The following is a 22,337-nucleotide window of genomic DNA, read 5'->3' as shown; positions in this document are numbered from 1 at the left end:
AGTTTTCCTTAACATTTGATCTCCCAAAGCACAATGTCTCACACTTGCCCGGATTAAACTCCATCTGCCATTTTTCCACTCATATCTGCAACTGATCCATATACTGCTGTATCCTTTGACAACCTTCATGACTCCACTGATCTAACCCACCTATATACATTTTCATCCAAGTCATTTATATATATCGCAAACAGCAGAGGTCCCAGTACAGATCCCTGTGGAACGCCACTAGTCACGGACCTCTATCAAAACAACTTTATCAATCACTATCCTTTGCCTTCTTCAGGCAAGTCAATTCTGAATCCATGCAGCCGAGTCACCATGGATTTCATGCACCTTAAGCTTCTGGATGTGCCTACCATAATGGACCTTGTTGGAAGCCTTCCTAAAATCCATGTAGACAACATCCACTGCTCTACCTTCATCAATCACCTTCGTCACCACCTCGAAAAATTCAGTTGGATTAGCAGACATGACCAGCCCCCTGTCATGCTGTCTGTCCCTAATTAGGCCATGCTTTTCCAAATGCCTGTAAATCTTATCCCTAAGAATTCTCCCCACTAGCTTCCCAACCACCAAAGTGAGACTCACCAGTCTGTAGTTTCCTGGATTATCCCTATTTCCCTTCTTGAACAAAGGAACAACATTAGCTACTCGCCAGTCCTCCAGGACCTGTCCAGTAGAATGGATGGACTGGATGTGCGCAAAGTCTTGGGAAAAGTATATTGCCAAGGTGAAGCAGAAACTTGGCTTTTGGGAGCACTGCTCCCTCTCCATTGCAGATAAAAACCTGGTCATCAGATGTGAGGCACACTTTCTGTTGTTGTGTGTGGCGCAGGTCTGGCCCATTGCCCACAGTGGGAGGCAATGGCCTAGTGGTATTGTCACTGGACTGTTAATCCAGAGACCCAGATATTGTTCTGGGGACCCAGGTTCAAATGCCACCATGGCAGAATCTGGAATTAAGAATCTAATGATGACCATAAACCATTGTCGATTGTCAGGAAAACCCCATCTGGTTCACTATAGAAGGAAACTTCCATCCTTATCTGGTCTGGCCTACATGTGACTCTAGACCCACATCATAATGGTTGACTCTAAATTGCCCTCTGGGCAATTAGGAATGGGCAATAAATGCTGTCTGATCAGCGATGCCCTCATCCCATGAATGAATAAAGGAAAAAAAAGAGGCCATTGTAATTACGCAAGCCATCTTCTTCTTCATCTGGAGGTTTAAGATGGACCATGTCCGCAGGGATACCAAGTGCAAAGCTCTAGATAAGGCGGGGGATAAGGCAGCCCTCATCCCGATGACTAACTTTGTGGACAGTCACAGCAAGCTGTGCATAGACCCTCAGTACTGAGGTTCGACATGTCTCCGGTGTTGTAAAGGCCTGGCCTCGTTGCTGCGGAACTCTCGAAGTAGTTTGACCATTCCATATCACTTGTTCTTGGTGGAGAAATTTGCAAAGAAAACCACCGTTGACCACAGTCCACCAGGAAGTGGTCAGCATGTGAGCGTCCTCGAGATCATGTGGGAAAAGGATAAGGTGGATCCTGATGCATTGTTCCCTGAGCAGACTGTCAAAGTCATTTGGCAGAATACCTTGTCGCTAGAACTTTTCAGCAAGCACCAGGACATCGCTTGGCTGGTGGTGAGAAGGACTGTAAGATCCTTAATCTAGCACCACTGCATGTTTCCCTCAAAGTGGCTGTGGTGTGGTACAGACTGTCACAGATCTCCTGGAAAGTGCCTTTGCAAAGGACGTCTGGAGAGGTGCAGTGGTTTTTTGTCAAGATTTGTCCTGATCAACTCTGTGAAGCATGACTCTGTGCTCTAGGGTCTGTTCTCCGGGACATATCCTGAGACAAACATCAACTGCGCCTGGAGGACCATCAAATCGATGAAAGACACTCTTTTGTCTACGCGAAACTTGCTGGTCTTCCAGAGCATGGAACTAACTTCAGCCGAATGTGGTAAACTGGCAATTTCCAAGGTCCAGGACTACATTAGAGACAAAAATACTGCAGATGCTGGAATCCAAGGTAGACAAACAGGAGGCTGGAAGAACACAGCAAGCCAGGCAGTGTCTGAAGGAAAGGATCAGTAAACATGAGGTTGTAGACATGCCAAGCCAGTGGGTTTGATTGCAATCAAACCCACCGGCTTGGCGAGCATGTCTTCGACCTCATCCACAACCCGAGCTACAAATCTTCTCTCAAACTTTGAGCTCCTTTCCTTCAGATGCTGCCCGTTTTGCTGTGTTCTTCCAGCCTCCTGTTTGTCTATCCAGGACTACATGCTGAAGGATGCACCACAGCTTGGGCAGCAATCGCCAAGGCATAGTAGAGAAAGGCCACCATCTAAGGTCTTTCTGCCGAAGTTAAATAGGGGTCCGTTCAATTATTGAACCCTTGCGATCCCTGAAATATATGTAAATATAATCTTGTATAAAAAAGAAATGCCTTCGGTTTGTTTGCTGGATAGAGTCAAACTCCAATATTTGTTTATTTTTTCAGAACAAAACTGCTTTACTAAATATGTATGTATATAGTGTATATTTTTGAAATAAATCACAGGGTGAGCTGAATTTGAGAGTAAAAGCTGCCTCGCCTGATTAATTCACAGTAAACCCAGGAAGAAATGCTGGGTCTTTACACAACTGTTTGCTCCTCTAAATGCTCACGCTACTTTTAGCCCCAAACTTTAGTCTGAGCTTTTGCATGGCCTTTAGTTCCGCATCCTCAGAACATTGCACTACACTTGAAGAATATCAAGGTTTTGGAGAGGAATTTGGTGGGAAGATTTCAGTGATGTGGAGAGATTTGAGAAGCTGGGCTTGTTCTCCTCAGAGCAGAGAGGATTAAGAGGAGATTTAATGGACACATTCAATGTAATGGAATAAATGGACAATATCAAAAACAGCATTTCCAATAAATGGAGCATAGAGAGCATAGGTTTGGGATCATTGAAAGAGAAAGGAGATGAGAGGAACATTTTTACAGAGTTGCTGTGACCTGGCCTAAAAGGGTGACAGAAGCAGGTTCATCAGAAACATTCAAAGGGAGATTACACAAAACACTTAAAAGAAACAAATTTATAGGGCTTTGGGGAAGGGATGGGCAGATAGGACTAACTAGATAGTTTTGCGAAAGAACCAGCAAAGTCATGATGGGCTGAATGGGATCATTCTGCGCTGCCATGTACTCAGTTGTTTCAGGAGAAGCACCCCAATAAAGGAACAATACAATCTGTCCTTGCACTGTGCTTGGTGGCTGGACACTAGTCTTCCCTCTAATTTTCATTCTGGTTGTGTGGGCCTCTGAAGTCCATGCATCACAGCAACTTCAGGAACAGGAAGTCAATGCTGTGGTCTGCATGCTAATCTTCCACACAGCTTACAGGAACATTCTGGACACCACCGTCAATGAGCCTAGCCTGTCCACGTCCCAGCATCTAGGCACTCAGTCTGTCACAGCTTCGGTGAAACACGCGTCATCTTCAGTCATGGCCATCATAATGCACAATGCCTACTGGGAAGGTGGCCTTTGCATTCAACAGTGAAGGAGCTTTCATTTCCAAGACTGGCCCTGGTTTCTGTAAAGAGGTGCCTCTGGGCATTCTCCTTGAAAAACTGCAGTCTTTTAAGTGCTGGTGCCACAGGCAGCATGTCGGGTTAGGAATTGACCCAGTGACTACGAGGAATAGCAGTACCACTTGGCTTTGCTGCCCCATACCAGGCAAGCCACTTAACCTTAAGAACACATCTGGTGTGTCTTTTGACATGTACTTTCTCTCTGCTGTAGATTTATGTTCGGAGTACAGATATCGACCGAACTCTAATGAGTGCTCAGGCAAATCTCGCTGGTCTGTACCCTCCACATGGACATCAGATCTTCCGACCTGACCTTAACTGGCAGCCCATCCCTGTGCATACAGTGCCCTTGAAATATGAAAAAGTAAGTATCCCTAAGGCTGGAAATGTGGGGAAGCAGCACCTTCTGGGCTTGAGTTCCTCACACCTGAATCACTTCATGGGACAGTATGGGGACTCACCACCCATTGGTGCCTGGCATAATCCAGGGTCTCCTTCAATTTTTTGTGGTGCTGGTTGAACTCTTTTCACCCAAACTCTACTGAAAGTGATGTGTGTTGTTCCAGCTCCTCAGGTTCCCATTATCAAACTGCCCTCGCTATGAGAAGCTGTTGAAGGAGTCACTGAACAGCAAAAGAATTGAGAAAACGGTGGAAGAAAATCAGGCAAGTGTCATGAACTTGTTAGTAATGTCTATCTGTTTACACGCATCTGTAAAGTACCGGAATCAGTTTTGAAAATATTCTCAGTACATGGGCATCACTGGTAAGACGAGAATTTGTTACCCGCCCTGAATTGCCCTTGAACTGAGTGGCTTGCTTGGTCATTTGAAAAGGAACTTGAGCCCACCACATTGGGCACTGGCGCCAGATAAATGCAGGCCATACCAGTGGTGAAATCTCCAGAGTTGTGCTGAGGCCAGTGTTCTTGTCAGCTGCGAGTAAGACATAATTATAAACTGTAAGGGATCAAATTTGTAAAGATGTGGTAAATCAAAGGGTAGAGTCAAGGCCAAAGAGCTAGGTATTAATATGGGAAGTGTAAACGGAGTGCAACAGGGAGGGATAGAGAGTATAGATCTAAGAGTTAACCAAATAGTACAACAAGGATTTTCAAAGACAATGAAAGATTGAAACTATAGCCTATGTCTGAGCACACATGCTTTTGAAACAAAACTAATGAACAGAAATTGCAGATAAAAATGAGGAACTGCAATCCAGAGCTGTTACAGAGACATAACTGCAGGATGATATTGCTTGGGACCTGAATCTTGAAGGATACAGAATATTTAGGAATGGTTGGAAAATGGAAATGGTTTCTTTTGTATTCATTCAAAGGACGCGGGTGTTGTTGGTCAGGCCTGTATTTACTGCCTATTCCTAATTACACCGAGGGCAGTTAAGGTTGAGAGAGACAGATTTTCATTCAGTGAGGGAATCAAGGATAATGGGAGAAAAAGCAGGAAAGTAGAATTGAGGATTATCAGATCAGCAATGATGTCATAAACAAAGAAGACCCGATGAGCCCAATGCCCTACTCTGCTCCTATGTCTTATGAAAAGTTGAACAGGCTAGGCTTGTTAGAACATTGAACAGTACAGCATAGTACAGGCCCTTCAGCCCGTGATGTTGTGCCGAACTTTTACCCTAAACCTAAGGTCTATCTAACCTCCACCCCTACCTTGTACTATCATCCATATGCCTATCTAATAGCCGCTTAAATGCCCCTAATGAGGTCGACTCCACTACCCTCTCCGGCAATGCATTCCACGCCCCTACCACTCTCTGAGTAAAGAACCTACCTCTGATGTCTCCCCTATATCTACTTCCACTCACTTTAAAACTATGCACCATCGTAATAGCTATCTCCACCCCAGGAAAAAGTCTCTGGCTGTCCACTCTATCTATACCTCTGATCATTTTGTACACCTCTATCAAGTCACCTCTCATCCTTCGTCGTTCTAAAGAGAAAAGCCCTAGCTCTCTCAACCTTTCCTCGTAAGACCTTCCCTCCATTCCAGGCAACATCCTGGTAAATCTCCTGTGCACCTTTTCCAATGCTTCCACATCTTTCCTGTAATGAGGCGACCAGAACTGGACACAATACTCCAGATGTGGCAGAACCAGGCTTTTGTATAGCTGGAGCATAACTTCACGGCTCTTGAACTCAATCCCTCTATTAATGAAAGCTAACACACCATACGCCTTCTTAACAACTCTATTCACCTGGGTGGTAGCTTTCAGAGAACTGTGGACATGAACCCCAAGATCCTTCTGCTCCTCCACACTGCCAAGAATCTTTCCGTTAACCCTGTATTCTGCTTTCAAGTTTGTCCTTCCAAAATGAATTACCTCACACTTTTCAGGATTAAGCTCCATCTGCCACTTCTCAGCCCAGCTCTGCACCCTATCAATGCCCCTTTGTAACCTAGAACAGCCCTCCGCACTATCCACAACTCGACCCACATTCGTATCATCCGCGAACTTACTAATCCACCCTTCCACTCCTACATCCAAATCATTTACAAAAATCACAAATAGAAGAGGACCCAGAACATATCCTTGTGGTACATCACTCGTAACTGAGCACCATGTTGAATATTTTCCGTCCATTACCACCCTTTGTCTTCTAAGGGTCAGCCAATTCTGAATCCAATCTGGCACATTTCCCCCTATCCCATGCCTCCTTACTTTTTGTACGAGCCTACCATGGGGAACTTTATCAAACGCCTTACTTAAATCCATGTATACCACATTCACTGCTCTACCTTCATCCACGTGTTTGGTCACCTCTTCAAAGAATTCAATAAGGTTTGTGAGGCATGATCTACCCCTCACAAATCCATGCTGACTATCACGAATCAAACTGTGCCTTTCCAAGTGATCATAAATCCTATCTCTCAGAGGCCTTTCCAATAATTTGCCCACCACTGACATAAGACTAACTGGCCTGTAATTTCCGGGGTTATTCCTATTCCCTTTTTTGAACAAGGGAATGAGGTTTGCGTCTCTCCAATCTTCCGGCACTATACCCGTGGACAGTGTGGGTGAAAAGATCATCACCAAAGGTCCTGCGATCTCTTCCCTCGCTTCCCATAGAATCCTTGGATAAATCCCATCAGGCCCGGGGGATTTATCTATCTTCAAGTTCCTCAAAATTCCTGGTACATCTTCCTTACTAACATCGACCTCCTGTAGCCTACCAGCCTGTTTCACACTGTCCTCACCTACAACTAGGTCCCTCTCAGTTGTGAATACCGAAGAAAAGTATTCATTAAGGACCTCTCCTATCTCTTTAGGCTATGTGCACAAATTCCCTTTACAATCCTTGATCGGCCCTACCCTTTCTCTGGTCATTCTCTTATTCCTCACATTCGTGTAAAAAGCCTTGGAGTTTTCCTTGATCCTATCTGCCAAGGTTTTCTCATGCCCCCTTTTTGCTCTCCTAAGCCCTTTCTTCAGCTCCTTCCTAGCTAACTTGTATCCCTCTAGAGCCTTTTCCGTTCCTTGTTTCCTAAACCTTATATAAGCAGCCTTCTTCCTCTTAACCAGTCGTTTGACATCTCTTGAGAACCAAGGTTCCCTCACTCGACCACATCTTCCCTGCCTGCTCGGGACAAACATATCGAGCACATACAGTGTGCATTCTTCAAACAATCTCCACATTTCAAGAGTGGTCTTCCCTGACAGCATCTGTTCCCATTTTATGTTACCCAGATTTTGCCTAACAGAATTGTAATTACCCTTCCCCCAATTATAAACCTTACCCTGCTGTATGTACCAGATCTGTATCTGCCAGAGTTTAAAACAGTAAAAGGAACTTGATTAAAACATATAAATCCTGGAGGATCTTGATAGACTAAATGTGGAGAGGATGGCTCCTGTAAGAATCCAGGTCATCCAATTAAAACACATGAGGCAACATCTTTTCTATCTGAAGTCATGAGATTTTGGAACTCTCTTCCTGAAAAAGGAGTGAAAGCAGAGTCTTTGAACATTTGTAAGATAGAGTTGAATAGATCCTTGTTAGGCAAGGGGGTGAAAGGTCATTGAGGTGGGTGGAACATACAGTCAGATCAATCACGATCAAATTAAATGGTGGAGTTTGTTTGAGGGCCAAATGGCCTACTTCATGTTTGCGCAGTTTTGAGGGATTGTTGGTTGTGAAGATGATACAAAGGGATGTGCATAGAATCAGGAAGTAGATTATGATTTAGCAGATGGAACATAATGTGGGGAATGTGAAGTTGTCCACTTTATCGAGAATAAAGAAAGCAGAATATTACTTAAATGCAGAATCATGCAGTACAGAGGGACCTGATTCTCAAGAAATTAACATGCAGCTACATTACTTAATTAGAAAAGCAATAGAATGTTTGCCTTTATAAAAGGAGATTTGCTGTATAAAAATATGGAAATCTTGCCACAACTGTAGGGGGAATTAAGGAGACCACACTTAGAGTATTATGTATTGTTTTGGTGGTTGGCCTTGAGCAGGCATGCACTTGCACCAGAAACAGTTCAGAGAAGGCTGGGTTCAGAGGTTTGACTTAAGGGGAAAGGTTGAGTAAGTTGAATCTGTACCCACTAGGGTTTAGAAGAATGAGGTGACCTCATTAAAACATAAGATCCCTTCCTGAGGAACTTAATAGAGGGACGTTAAGACAATGTTTCCCCTTGTGAGAGAAACTAGAACTTAATTTAAAAGTAAGGGATCTTCCATTTAAGTTGGCAATGTCTAGGGCTATCTTTGGAATTCTTTTCTCTAGGGAGCAGTGTATGCTGAGTCAATGGATATATCAAACTCTGAGTTAGAGAGATTTCTTACATGTAGGGGGTTGCATGTTACGGAGTATGAGAGGGCATGTTGTGGCTGAGGAGTTGGATCAGTTGTGATCTTATTGAATAATTGGGCAGGCTCAAGACCCGCCCCTTTTCATCCATCAATAAGAAAGAAAAAAGAACCTTGAGATATGGGATTGCCAATAGAAATATATCTGTTTTCTTCCTGTCTCTCTCTTCACTCTTTCTTCTTTGCTCCCCCTTCTGCCTTTCTTTCCTTCTCTCTTTTCTCTTATTCTTTCTCTTCAAAAGTGTTCAAGTGGATCGCGTTGTAGGGTGAGGGCAGCTTGGGGGACAATAGAAGAAGTGACCTCAATCTTTCAAACCTCTTTGGCTATCTCCACGCCTCGCTGGGATAGTACACTGGAAATAGAGCCCTACTGTTAGGAAGGGAAGGTCGAGCCCCTCTGATAATTAAAATTGAAACACAAGCCCCCAATCTGTTACAGCCAAAGTAGAGGTCCCCTTCTAACAATTAAACCCGAAACACCCAGAGAAGCTTGCCTCATCTCGCCTAATCTGTGAAAGAAGAGTGGTTAAATGAAAGAAAATCCCTGATATTCACTTTGTAAGCAACACGTAACAATTTATTTATTTAATCCTAACGGTGAACAAATTAACAGAACTATTAATAAATTGAACAATTTCCCCTTAATTACTAACTATTCCCTAACTGAACAAAATTCTACTGGTATGCTGTTCCAATAAACACAAGGCCCACTTATATAAATCCAAGTAATGAGAAAACTACATTAAAACCTAGAATCTCAAAGTCCATACAGGGTGTGTCTTCTGGAATGTTCTGCCTTCTCCACTGTCTGTCCAGTCATAAATGCCTTTCTTCTGCTGATCCTTCTATCAGGGATGTTTTCTCTGTGAATTCTCCTGTGAGGACTTTTAGCTAGAAGTGCCATGATACCTTTTATGGATAGATGGTGCTTTCTCAGTGAGCTTAGAGAATTCTGTGAAAGCTACATATTTATTCCTCAGATGGTGGTTTGTTCTCCCCGATTTTCAAAAACGCTCTTCATATATACCTTGGATGATATATCAATATTCTTACAATAACATTGGTCCAAGGTTGTCAAGACCATTTGTTTTAAATTAAATTGGTTTTCAATCGCTAAGTGCTTGGTTTAAATTAATTCACTGATCTTCAAGCTTGTTGCCTAAACATCGAAACACATTAGCTTCCCTCCAGTCATTAAACACTTCACTTGTAGTTATAGATGATGCAAATATTTCTGCAAGGGGTCTCGCAATTTCCTCCTCTACTTCCCACAACGTTCCGGGATACATTAGATCAAGTTCCAGAGATTTATCTATCTTTATATTCTCTAAGAACTGCCGAACGTCCTCTTCTGTAATGTGAACTGTTTTTAAAACATTAAAGTTTATTTAAAAACCGGGAGAAATATAGATGCTGTAAATCGGAAACAAAAACAGAAGTTGCTGGAAAAGCTCAGCAGGTCTTGCAGCATCTGTGACGAGAAATCAGTTAATGTTTCGGGTCCAGTGACCCTTCATCAAAACTGCTGACCCCTTGGATGCAGAGGAAGGAGGAGGTAAATTGGCAGGTGTTTATTTCACTGCATTCTCTAGACTCCATTTCTTTCTCCACAGTAAAACTGGGGCAAAATATTCATTTAGCATCACTCCCATCTCCTGGGATTCCTAGATCTTCAAGAGGCTCTAGGTTCTCTGTAGTTACCATCCTGTTCTTAATGTACTTGTCGAATCTCTTTAGATTATCTTTAACCTTATCTGCCAATGCTATCTCATATCCCCTCTTTGCCTTACTGATTTCTTTCTTAAGAATGCCCCTGCACTCTTTATATTGATCAAGAGATTCAATTGAACCAAGCTGTCTATATCTAAAATAAGATTCTCTTTTATATTTGACTAGAACTTCAATATTTTTATTCATCCATTGTTCCTTAATCTTACCAGCTTTACCTTTCACTCTAACAGGAACATAATGTCTCTGAACTCTCCTCATCACTCTTGAAAGCCACCAGCTTGTCAGATATCCTTTTACCTATGAACAGTCTACTCCAATCAACTTTTAAAAGTTCTTGTCTCATACCATTAAAATTTGCCTTACTCCAATTTAAAGCTAAGGCTTATCCTTTTCCATAACCATTTTGAAACTAATTGATTTATGATCGCTAGTCCCTAAGTGTTCCCCCAATTTTCTTCAGTCAGCTGCCCTGCCTTATTGCCCAAAAGAAGGTCCAGTTTTGCTCCTTTTCTAGTAGGAGCATCCACATATTGATAAAGAAAATTTTCTTGAACACATTTGACAAATTCTTCACCATCAAACCTTTAACACTTTGGTAGCCTCAGTCAATGTTTGGAAAATTAAAATCACCCATTATTAATTTCCCCCTTACTACTTGTAGGCCCATAGTACAATCCCATCAAGTAATCTTCCCTTTCTTGCCTCCTTTCCTATCCTCCTTCTAGCATCTAAAATCCAGAACATTGAGCTGCTAGTCTTGTCCACCTCTCAACCAAATTTCTGTCATAGCTTTGTCGTCCCAATCCCATGCTCTTAAACATGCCCTAAGTTCATTAGCCTTACCTACAAGACCCCTTACGTTGAATTAAATGCAATTTAGTTCTTCACAGGTACTATATATTCTTTCTCTTGTCTTTCTTAATTGACGTGCTCTCTTCACATTCAGAACCTTCCTCATCAATCTTTCTATTTACACTGCTACTTAGAATTCCTCTATTCCCCCTCTCTATCAATACAAAGTCTCCCTTAATTTTTTTTATTCATTAACAGGATGAGGGTGTCACTGGCTAGGCAGCTTTATTGCCCATCCCTAATTGCCCAGAGGGCAGTTCAGAGTCAACCACGTTGCTGTGGGTTTGGAGTCACATAAAGGCCAGACCAGGCAGTTTCTTTCCCTAAAGGACATTATTGAACCAGATGGGTTTTTCCGACAATTGGTAATGGATTTATGGTCATCATTAGACTCTTAATTCTTTTTATTGAATTCAAATTCCACCATCTGCCATAGTGGGATTCGATCCCAGGTCCCCAGGACGTTATCTGGGTCTCCGGATTAACAGTCCAGTGATGATAATACCACTAGGCCATGGCCTCCCTTAACTGAACGAGCAAATCTCCCTGCTAAGATATTCATCCCTTTCTAGTTCAGGTTAGGGACCTGAAACCTTAACCATGACATCAGCTCTTCAGCCATTGATTTATCTTCTTTATCCTTTTGTTCCTCCCCTTGTTTGAGTTTGGCATTGGGATTAAGTTAGAGATTCCTCCTTTTAAGGTTCTATTTTTTAATCTCACTGTGTACTGACATAGAATCATACGTAGAAACCCTACAGTGTGGGAATAGGCCATTTGGCCCAACAGGTCCACACCAATCCTCCGAAGACCACCCCACCCAGACCCACTCCCCTACCCTATCCCTGTATTTCCCATGACTAACCAGCCTAGCCTGTATATCCCTAAACACTATGGACAATTTAGTGTGGCTAATCCACCTAATTTACACATCTTTGGACTGTGGGACGAAACCGGAGCACCCAGCAGAAACCCACCCAGACACAGGGAGAATGTGCAAACTGCACACAGACAGTTGCCTGAGGGTGGAATCAAACCCAGGTCCCTGGCACTGTGAGGCAGTGCTAACCGCGGAGCTGCCATGCCGCCCCGATTAAGTCTTTACCCTAAAAATATCATTCCTACCAATGTATACAATGATATCCACCTTCTTAATCTCACCTTTAACAATATAATTGAAATGTTTAGAGATGTCCTTAATCCGAGCACCAGGAAAGCAACAAACCATCTTAAATTTACGTTCACTGCCACAGAACCTTCTCCCTATGCTCCTGGCAGGAAAGTGCCCAATAACAATAATTCTATTAAATTTTGTCAAATGCTGCCTAACATAAGAATTATTCCAAGTGTTAGTCCTGTTGGAATTTTTTAGATTTCTATGAGAAACAAACCTCATTTTTCTAAACTCCAGTAAATATAGTCCTAACCAATCCAGTGCAAAGGAAAGATTGTAAGAAAAGGGATAATCAGCCATAGATAACTAAGTAAATAAAGTGTATCAAATTGAAAACTAATGCATACAAAGTGGCAAAGATTAGTGAGAAACTAGAGGGTTGGGAAAGCTTTAAAGGTCACCAGAAATCCACAAAAAATAGGTATAAAGAAAGGTAAGATAGATTAGGATGGTAAACTAGCTCAGAATATAAAAACAGATAGCAAAAGTTTCTACAAATATATAAAACAAAAAAAGAGTGGCTAAGGTAAACGTTGGTCCTTTAAAGGATGAGAAGGGGTATTTAATAATAGAAAATGAAGAAATGGCCAAGGCACCGATCAGATATTTTGTGTCTGTCTTCACAGTGGAAGACATAAAATGCCAATAATTGATGACAAGATGCTATGGTAGGTAAGGACCTAGAGCTGATCATTATCACCAAAGAGGCAGTTTTGGGACTAAAGATGGACAAGTCTCCTGGCCCTGATGGAATGCATCCCAGGGAACTAAAAGAGATGGCGGGGAAATAGCAAATGCTCTCATGGTAATTCACCAAAATTCGCTGGACTCTGGGGTGTTTCTGGCAGATTGGAAAACAGCAAATGTGACGCGACTGTTTAAAAAAGGAGGTAGACAGAAGGCGGGTAATTGTAGGCCCGTTAGCTTAGCTTCTGCAGTGGGGAATATGCTTGAATCTATCATTAAGGGAAAAATAGTGAGACATCTGGATAGAAATTGTCACATTGGGCAGACACAGCATGGGTTCATAAAAGGCAGGACATGTTTGACTAATTTACTGAAATTCTTTGGGGATGTTGCGAGCACAGTGAACAACGGGGACCTGACAGATGTAGTGTATCTCAATTTCCAGAAGGCATTTGACAAGGTGCTGCACAAAAGGCTGCTACATAAGAAAAAAGTGCATGCATTACAGATAATGTATGAACAAGGATAGAGGATTGGTTAACTAACAAAGCAAAGAGTGTGGATAAATGGGTGTTTTTCTAGTTGGACATCAGTGGCTAGTGGTGTGCCTCAGGGATCAGTGTTGGGACCGCAATTGTTTACAATTTACATACACGGTTTGGAGTTGGGTACCAAGTGTAGTGTGTCAAAGTTCACAGAGGACATTAAGCTGAGTGGTAGAACAAAGTGTGCACAGGACACAAAGTCTGCACAGGGATGGTTAGGTGAGTGGGCAAAGGTCTAGCAGATGGAGTACAATGTTGGTAAGTATGAGGTCATCCATTTGGTGGAAATAACAGCGATATGGACTATTATTTAAATGGTGAAATGTTGCAGCATGCTGCTGTGCAGAGAGACCAGGGTGTCCTTGTGCATGAATCACAAAAAGTTGATTTGCAGGTGTAGCAGGTAGTTAAGAAGGCAAATGGAATATTGTCCTTTATTGCTAGAGGGATAAAGTTTAAAAACTGGCAGTTTATGCTGGAGCTGTACAAGTGCTGGTGAGGCCACACCTGGAGTACTGTGTACTGTTTTGGTCTCCTTACTTGAATAAGGATGTACTGGCACTGGAAGGAGAGGAGGTTCACTTGGTTGATTCTGGAGTTTGGAGGGATGCCTTATGAGGAGAGATTGAGTCGACTGGGACCATACTCATTGGAATTTAGAAGAATGAGGGTGGGATCTTATAGAAACATAAAAAATTATGAAGCGAATAGATAAGGTAGAAGCAGGGAGGTTGTTTCCACTGGTGGGTGAAACTAGAACTAGGGGGCATAGCCTCAAAATAACGGGGAGCAGATTCAGGGCTGAGCTGAAGGTGGTAATGAAGACGAGTATTCCAAATCCTCTCTATCTCCCTAGGCTTACAGTTTTAGGGATATACACCAAGGTCCCTCTGTTCCTCAATACTCCCTAAAGACTACCATTCATTGAGTAAATTCTTCCCTTTTTAGACCTCTCAAAGTGCATCATCTCGCACTTATTAGGATTTAATTCCATATGCCATTACTCTGCCCAATTTGCCAGCTGATCAATATCAGACTACAGCCTAAGACCATCCTCCTATCAACATCAACATCAATTTTCATGTCATCTGAAAACTTACTAATTGTACCTTCTACATTCACATCCAAATCATTCATGTATTGCAACAGTATCATATTCCCACGTGCTGATCAATGCTCTCAGTTCATCTGTCTTACCAGACAGGATCCTTGCATTTTTTCCCCTCATTATTTTTAAGTCATTGCAGATGGTTCCTAAAAAATTCCTCGTCTATTGACCTGCCACTATTTTTCGCCATTTATACGCCTTCATTCTTGATTGGATACTCTGCTTGACTGCCTTCGTTCACCACGGGTGCTTCATCCCTCTCATCAAGTCCTCTTCTTCGATTAGAATGAAATTTTGCTGAACACAATGAAATAGCTCCTCAAATGTCTGCTCATCCACCAATCTTCCATCTTTGAGTCTGTTTTAGAAAACTTTTTTTTCACACCTGTGTAATTGCTCTTATTTACATTGAAGACACTGCTTTGAGACCTGTGTTGCTCTCTCTCAAACCAAAATTGAGTTTCTACTATGTTGTGGTCACTAACTCAAAGAGAATCCTTAACTATGGGATCTCTTGTTAATCCTGCTTCATTAACATTCCTAGATGTAAAATAGCCAGCTTACAGGTAAGTTGTGCAACGTACTGTTCTAAGAAACAATTCTTGATGTAGTCTAGAATTTTGCATTGTTACCCTTGTCCGTCTGTTTTGTCCCATCAGCATGCAGACTAAAAAGACCAATCATAATTGTAGTGCCCTAATTTATGTTTTGTCCCAACAGGAGGCAACTCTTCATAGCCCATGGACAACTCCCATGACTTTGTTTTGCTATGACTTATTTCCACGCAAACTGATTCCACATCATGTTTTCTTACACTTATATCACTACTTACCACCATACACAGCAAACTCTTTATTAACTGGCACCTATGGGACTAGGAGTGTGCCAGTTGATCAAATATTCCAGCTAATCAAGAGGTCCACTTAATCAATGTGAAAACACACACTAAGTAATAAAATCGTAATGCAGGGAGTATATACATCAATGGTATACTTTATTTATAGTGTAAATCACTTAAATAATAATATAGCTTTGTCTTAAATAAAACTTATCAGCAGAGAGCCTTTATATTCACACCCTCAACTAACTGCTTGGATATTGCTGTACTCGAGGAGAAATTGACTCAAAATTGAATCAACTGTTGACTTTTCGTGTGGCCATTCAATTGAACAACAAGTATGTTTACACTATGATAAATAAATGGAAAAAAAAGACAGAATAATACAGTAAAGCTCACGGTATTTGAGGTATATAATTTTTGTCAGTTTATCAAGAGTGCTGGTTAAAACAAAGTTTGCTGTATATTAACAACACTACCCCACCTGCTTTTTCTTTTTTGTCTCTTCTTCCAAGATGTTTAAAACCCTTGAATACTAAGTTCCCAATCTTGGTCACGCTGCAACCACGTGGGTTTCCTCTGGTTGATCTGGTTTCCTCCTGCAGTCCAAAAATGTGTAGGTTAGGTGGATCGGCCATACTAAATTGCCCTTAGTGTCCAGGGTTGTGCAGGCTAAGTGGATCAGCCATGGGACAAGGTATGGGGTGGGTCTGGGTTGGATGATCTTCGGAGGGTTGGTGTGGACTCGATGGACCGATTGGCCTTCTTCTACACTGTAGGAATTCTGTGACTCTGTGATTATCATCTTATTCTTTTTACTTAGTCTCAAGCGGCTGTTAATCCCTCTGCATTGTCCTCGTCCGATGTACATCATTGGTTCCTTGATAGACCACGACAACTGGATCCTTCCCTTCCCACTCCAGGTTTCTCTCCAGCAGGGAAGCAATGCCCTTAAGCTTGAAAACACATAGCCTTTGGGACTGCAGAGAACTGTATCTACTCCCCTAACTGAACCATGTCCTATTACTACTGCTTTTCACTCTTTTCTCTCCCCTCCCCCAACACATACACAAACACACACACTCCCTTGTATGATGCTCACTTTGCTTATTTTCCCTTCAGTCTCTGCCCTCTTCTGCATTGGGAGCAAGAACCTCCCACCTATTAATTAAAAAGCCTCCCACCTATGAAAATTAATTTAATTAATCAAAGAGACATTACTTTTTCCTAAGGCAGTGTCCCGATTCCTCTCCCTTCCTTGATATGTTGTGGTGTCCATAGGCCAGACTCCAGTTTATCAATTCCAAACCACAGTTCCTCGAGCAGCCAAAACTTGCTATAAATGGATAGCACCAGGTTCCACATACCACAGCGACAACGCATCATCCATCTCTGGCTCCTCTTCTTCTCCCAGTAATTTGGAAATTATAAACTATTATCATCATATTCATCCATAGAATGAACACTGACTCACCTGACAGATTTTCTAACACCTCCATCGAAATCTCATGGATTACCATTTTCAGCACAGAAAATATCTTTCAAATAGTTCTGTCTGCCATTTTACAACAGATTTTCCCATTTCAGCCTCACCTCCCTCACATGTTGCCCCATCCCAACACTTTTGCCAGTCTCAAACGTTCACTTCACTTCCTGTCACTCTAAACAATCCTTCATGGAAACCCTTCAGCTGGGGTAACTTTATTTTTGGACTCTCCTTTCCTTCCACTATTTGTGTGTGTGTGTGACCGTGTGTGTGTGTGGGAGAGAGAGTGTGTGCATGAGCGAGTGTGTGTGTGTGGGAGAGAGAGTGTGTGTGAGCATGTGTGTGTGGGAGAGAGTATATGTATGTTTATGTGTGTGGGAGGGAGAGTGTGTGTGGTGTGGGAGAGAGAGAGAGTATGTGTGTGTGGGGGGGGTGCAGAATATGTGTGTGTGTGTTGGGGGAGGGGGGTGACAATATGTGTGTGTCTGAGGGAGGGAGTGTGTGTGTGGGGGGGTGCTGTAGCTGAGGGGCAAGGGGAGAGACCGTGTGCGCGTGTGTGGGAGAGAGAGTGTATGTATGTTTGTGTGTGGGAGAGAGTGTACGTATGTTTACGTGCGTGGGAGAGAGAGTGTACGTATGTTTGTGTGTGTGGGAGAGGGAGTGTGTGTGGGAGAGGGAGTGTATGTGTGTGTGTGGGAGGGAGTGTGTGTGGTAGAAAGTGTGTGTATGAGGCAGGATCTGCGTGAGTGTGTGTGTGTTTGTGTAAGAGTGTGTGTGTGTATAATGTGGTGATGTCACCTGTAGTGCCACATGAACCCAGTATCTCAGTTGAGGACGCTATCAAGGACATTGTGTCTCGGATCTTCGGGTAAATGTCCTCCAAGACGGACTTCAGAATACACAACAACGCAGAGTTGCTGAGCAGAGGATGATGGCCAAGTTCGGTAGCCATGAGGACAGACTCAACTGGGATCTTGGGTTTGTGGCACCCTACAGGTGACCCTACCACACTATACACTCTTTCTCATACATACACAGAAAGACACACATACACACACACACTCTCTCTCTCTCTTCCCCCCTCTGTCTCTCTCTCTCACACACATGCACGCGCATTCTCTCTCTCTCTGTCTCTTTGTCACTGCCCCCCCCCCACACACACACACACACATGCACACGTATAAATCTATGGTGTGAATTTGTATTTGTAGATAATTCTATTTTGTTCAAAAAGCACACAATTTATGGACAGTCAATTTGGCGTTTTATAAATTCCTACTTTAGAAATAAAACCAGTCTGACTCCAAACCAAAACAAATTCTAAACAAGGTCTCCCACCTAACATGCATTGTCAGACCTAAAATGTCACTTCTTCTTTACACTGATAAAACATTTAGTTCTCTCAGGACAGTGACTTGAAAGGAATTCATAGATTTACATATACATATTAATCAATTAAAACCTTCTAACCGATTAAAGATTTAACAGCATCTTAGGTTTGTTTAATACATCCTCATCGGTGGTGTGACTCGTTGATCTTTTACTTATAAATTGTGTTCTGTGTGCTTCTTTCTCACTTCACCTGATGAAGGGGCTATACTCCGATAGCTTGTGTTTTCAAATAAACCTGTTGAACTATAACCTGGTCTCACGTGATTTCTGACCTTGTCCACCCCAGTCCAATACTAGCACCCCCACATCACAAGTGAAAGTAAACATAGGCCCATTTGAGAGGCGCAGAGATTAATGTGTAGTGGAGAATATGGAAATTGCTGAAACTTTAAACAAGTAATTTATAACTCTCCACATGGTAGGAGAAATCCAGAAATTGTTCACTAAGAGTCTAGTAAAATTTTCTTAAATCTAAGCCCTCTGGGTTCTCTATTCTTTCATTAATAGGAACAGCTTCTCTGTCTGTTCTGTCCAAATCCCTGATGATTTTGAGTATCTCAATCAAATTTCCCTTTGACCTTATGAGGGGAGGTGATGGCCCAGTGGTTTTGTTAGTACAGAGATTGAGATAATGTTCTGGGGACCTGGGTTTGAATTCCACTACGGCAGATAGTAGAATTTGAATTCAATAAAATATCTGGTATTAAGAGTCTAGTTTGACAATAAATCCATGGTCGATTGTTGTTAAAAATCCTTCTTTCCTGGTCTGGCCTACATGTGAGTCTAGATCCATAGCAATGTGGTCTACTCTTAACTGTCCTCTGGGTATTTTGGGGTGGGCAATAAATGCTGGCCAGTGATGCCCTCACCCTGTAAATGAATAAACAAAAAAGGAAAACAACCCCATCTTCTCTGATCTCTCTGAATGACTTCCTCAGCCCTGGAACCATTTTGGTCAAGCCTTGCTGTACTCTTTTTCCATTTGTCTGTCTCTTTGAGACTGTCTGCATGCTCCTAAAGTGTGGCAGCACAGCAAGATGGCTAGGTGCCTTCAGGAGCAGGCTGAAGATTGGCTTTTTGTCCACCAACTGGGCTGCTTTCTGATATAATGTTCTCTGGTTGCACATCTAGGACTTTCTGGACATGGTATCTGAAAAGATCAAGCTGAAGGTGATCTTCAATAATGTGTGGAAACTATATGATACCCTGTTTTGTGAAGTGAGTACTTCATGCATATGTGGTTGGATCAAGGGGTTTTTACTTCCTTTCTGTTATAGGTCTTTAATCAGTAAGGAAATCAAGAATTATGGGGATAATGCTGGAAAGTGGAGCTCAGGATTATCAAAAGACCCATGCACTCTATCAGTGGCAGAGCAGACTTGATGGGCTAAATGGCCTATATCTACTCCTTCGTCTTATGGTCCTATTGTGAATCCCATTTATCATTTTAATTGTCTGGTCTTAGTAGCAGCCTGTGATGGGGAGCTGTGCAAATATATGATCTGCATATGTTGAAATAAATTAAGTTGAGGTGGTTATTTGTAAGGGGAGACGATGGCCTAGTGGTATTATCACTGGGCTGTTAATCCAGAGGTAACATTCTGGGGACCCAGGTTTGAAACCCACCTCGGCAGATGGTGGAATTTGAATTCAAAAAATATCTGGAATTAAGAATCTAATGATGACTGTGAATCCATTGTCGATTGTTGGGAAAACCCATCTGGTTCACTAATGTCCTTTTGGGAAGGAAACTGCCATCCTTGCCTGGTATGGCCTACATGTGACTCCAGACCCACAGCAATGTGGTTGACTCTTAACTGCCCTCTGGGCAATTAGAGGTGGGCAATAAATGCTGCCTAGCCAGCAACGCCCTCATCCCGTGAATGAATAAAATCATTCTGCAATTGCTTGCTGGCTACTGTCAACATTGTACTTTGCTGATTGTTGCAAGGTTTGTTGAACTGAGGATACTGGTCTCATTGACCTTGAACTTTGCATTCTGCCAGCTGGTATTCCCTGATTAGCCAACTAAAGACACACCTATGCTGACTGTAACAAATCTCACTGCGCAGCACACTCCTCCAGAGTGACACAGTAATGTCAGCCAACTGGAAGTTCTCCAACTCTGTACTTTAACATGGTAATGTTTGTATCACACCTTAACCCTTCAACCACTTGTGTATTCACTGCCTTCATCTCCTTTCTGGAGTGATGGGAGCTGCTGGTAACCTGTCCATCACCAGACTTTGCTCTCCACCCTTCACCTTTGCAGCTGGCAAAATGTGTAAGAGCATGACTGTTTCCTAGAGTTACCCAGCTGTGGGCCTGCGTTCCTCTGCAAGTCAACTTGTGTTTTTACTTTTACCTTGACAGAAAATTCATAATTTCACTCTGCCTTCCTGGGTGACACCGGAAGTGATTGCTCGTCTGAAATATCTGAACGACTTGGGCATGGAAGTCCTCTTCGGCCTGTCTGGAATGCAGGAGAAATCACGGCTTCAAGGCGGTGAGTGACGGCCATGGATTACAGCCTAGGAAACATTATTGAGTGAGCAAACAGAGATGGAAACGGTGAGCTGATTACCGACAGGACTTCACTAACTCTGAAAAAGGTGGCACAAGAACCATCTCTGCACCTGCTCCAATGCTTCTCTGAGCTCAGAACTGATGGGGCATGGTTATGTTTGTGGGGTACTGCATGCTTGATTATCTTCCCTACCTAATGGTCAGTTACTGAGTTTTATATCATTCCTCATCCTACCATAAAGGGATGTCATATTTTACATCTTGGAACTCCTTCAACAGGACTGGGGATTGACTTGCTGATAAACCAAAGACATTTACATACAGGCCTATACTGAAATATAGCCACGAGTTTCAGGCATGAATAAATCAATAGGGTGAACTAGTCTGATATGGAGCAGAGACACAGCAGGTGATGGTTCTGCGATGAAAATTCTGTACATTAGTGCCTGATGGACCTATTGTGAAATTAACAAGTAGAGTTATTTATCTGACCCTGGATCCATTAGCCAGGTACTTCCTCCTCATCTTGTTCCACCCTCACCTTCTTTCCACACTCCATGCTCCTAATTTCTTGCCCCTAAAAGATACCTTTGCTCCTTGCGTAGAATCCTAGATTCCCCTGTGTGGAAACAGGCTATTTGGCCCAACAAGTCCACACAGACCTTCTGAAGACCATCCCACAACCCTATCCCTGTATTTCCCATAGCTAACAAACCTAACCTACGCATCCCTGAACGCTATGAGCAATTTTCCACGGCCAACCTACCAAACTTGCACATCTTTGTGACTGTGGGTGGAAACTGGAGTTCCCAGTGGAAACCCACACAGACACGGTGAGAATATGCAAACCCCACACAGACAGTCGCCTGAGGCTGGAATCGAACTCGGGTCCCTGGCAGTGTGAGGCAGCAGTGCTAACCACTGAGCTACCGTGCTCATCCTGAACGACTTCAGTTTTCATCTGCCTTTCCCCCTTTGTCCTGATTTTCACTGTTTCCTTCAGAATATATCTCTCCAGATGAACCCTCTGGTCATCCCAGATCCTGATACTGATAAGTGGGCGGCACGGTGGCTCAGTGGTTAGCACTGCTGCCTCACAGCGCCAGGGACCTGGGATGTGTAGATTAGGTGGGTTATGGGGGATGGGTCTGGGTGGGATGCTCTGTGGGTCAGTTTGGACTCGTTGGGCCGAAGGGCCTGTTTCCACACTGTAGGGATTCTATAAGATCCCATGGATCCTCTCATGATTAAGATCCCTCCTCAACTCACTATCTTCCCTTGTCCTTTTGGAATGTGGGGTGGAATTGGTGATGAGAGATAGTAGGAACTGCAGATGCTGGAGAATCCGAGACAACAAGGTGCAGGGCTGGATGAACACAGCAGGCCCTCTCTGCTCCTATGATGCTGCTTGGCCTGCTGTGTTCATCCAGCCCTGCACCCTGTTGTCTGGAATTGGTGATGTTGAGATTGAAGTCCTGTTAACGCACGACACTTTCAAACGTCGTACCGTAGCCTTGCCTTTTGAAATATAGGGACATACTTGCAGGAATA

The 22,337-nt window shown here is 42.9% G+C and overlaps 1 protein-coding gene across 3 annotated transcripts in view; it reads left to right on the top strand.

Annotated features, from left to right (window-relative positions):
- The window catches only part of LOC109917294 (lysosomal acid phosphatase-like), a 68,298-nt gene that overhangs the window by 8,451 nt on the left and 37,510 nt on the right, over positions 1-22,337 (top strand). For all 3 annotated transcript variants that reach the window (XM_048607135.1, XM_048607136.1, XM_048607137.1), the window contains exons 4-7: positions 3,808-3,960; positions 4,163-4,261; positions 19,392-19,478; positions 20,634-20,766. In XM_048607135.1, coding sequence (XP_048463092.1) covers positions 3,808-3,960; positions 4,163-4,261; positions 19,392-19,478; positions 20,634-20,766 — 472 coding nt within the window. The remainder of the gene's footprint in view (positions 1-3,807; positions 3,961-4,162; positions 4,262-19,391; positions 19,479-20,633; positions 20,767-22,337) is intronic.

Source organism: Rhincodon typus, chromosome 17 (genome assembly GCF_021869965.1).
Source record: "Rhincodon typus isolate 14 chromosome 17, sRhiTyp1.1, whole genome shotgun sequence".
Lineage (NCBI taxonomy): Eukaryota > Metazoa > Chordata > Chondrichthyes > Orectolobiformes > Rhincodontidae > Rhincodon > Rhincodon typus.
Note: the sequence above shows the minus strand (reverse complement) of the source record. Positions and strands in the feature narration are given on the sequence as shown.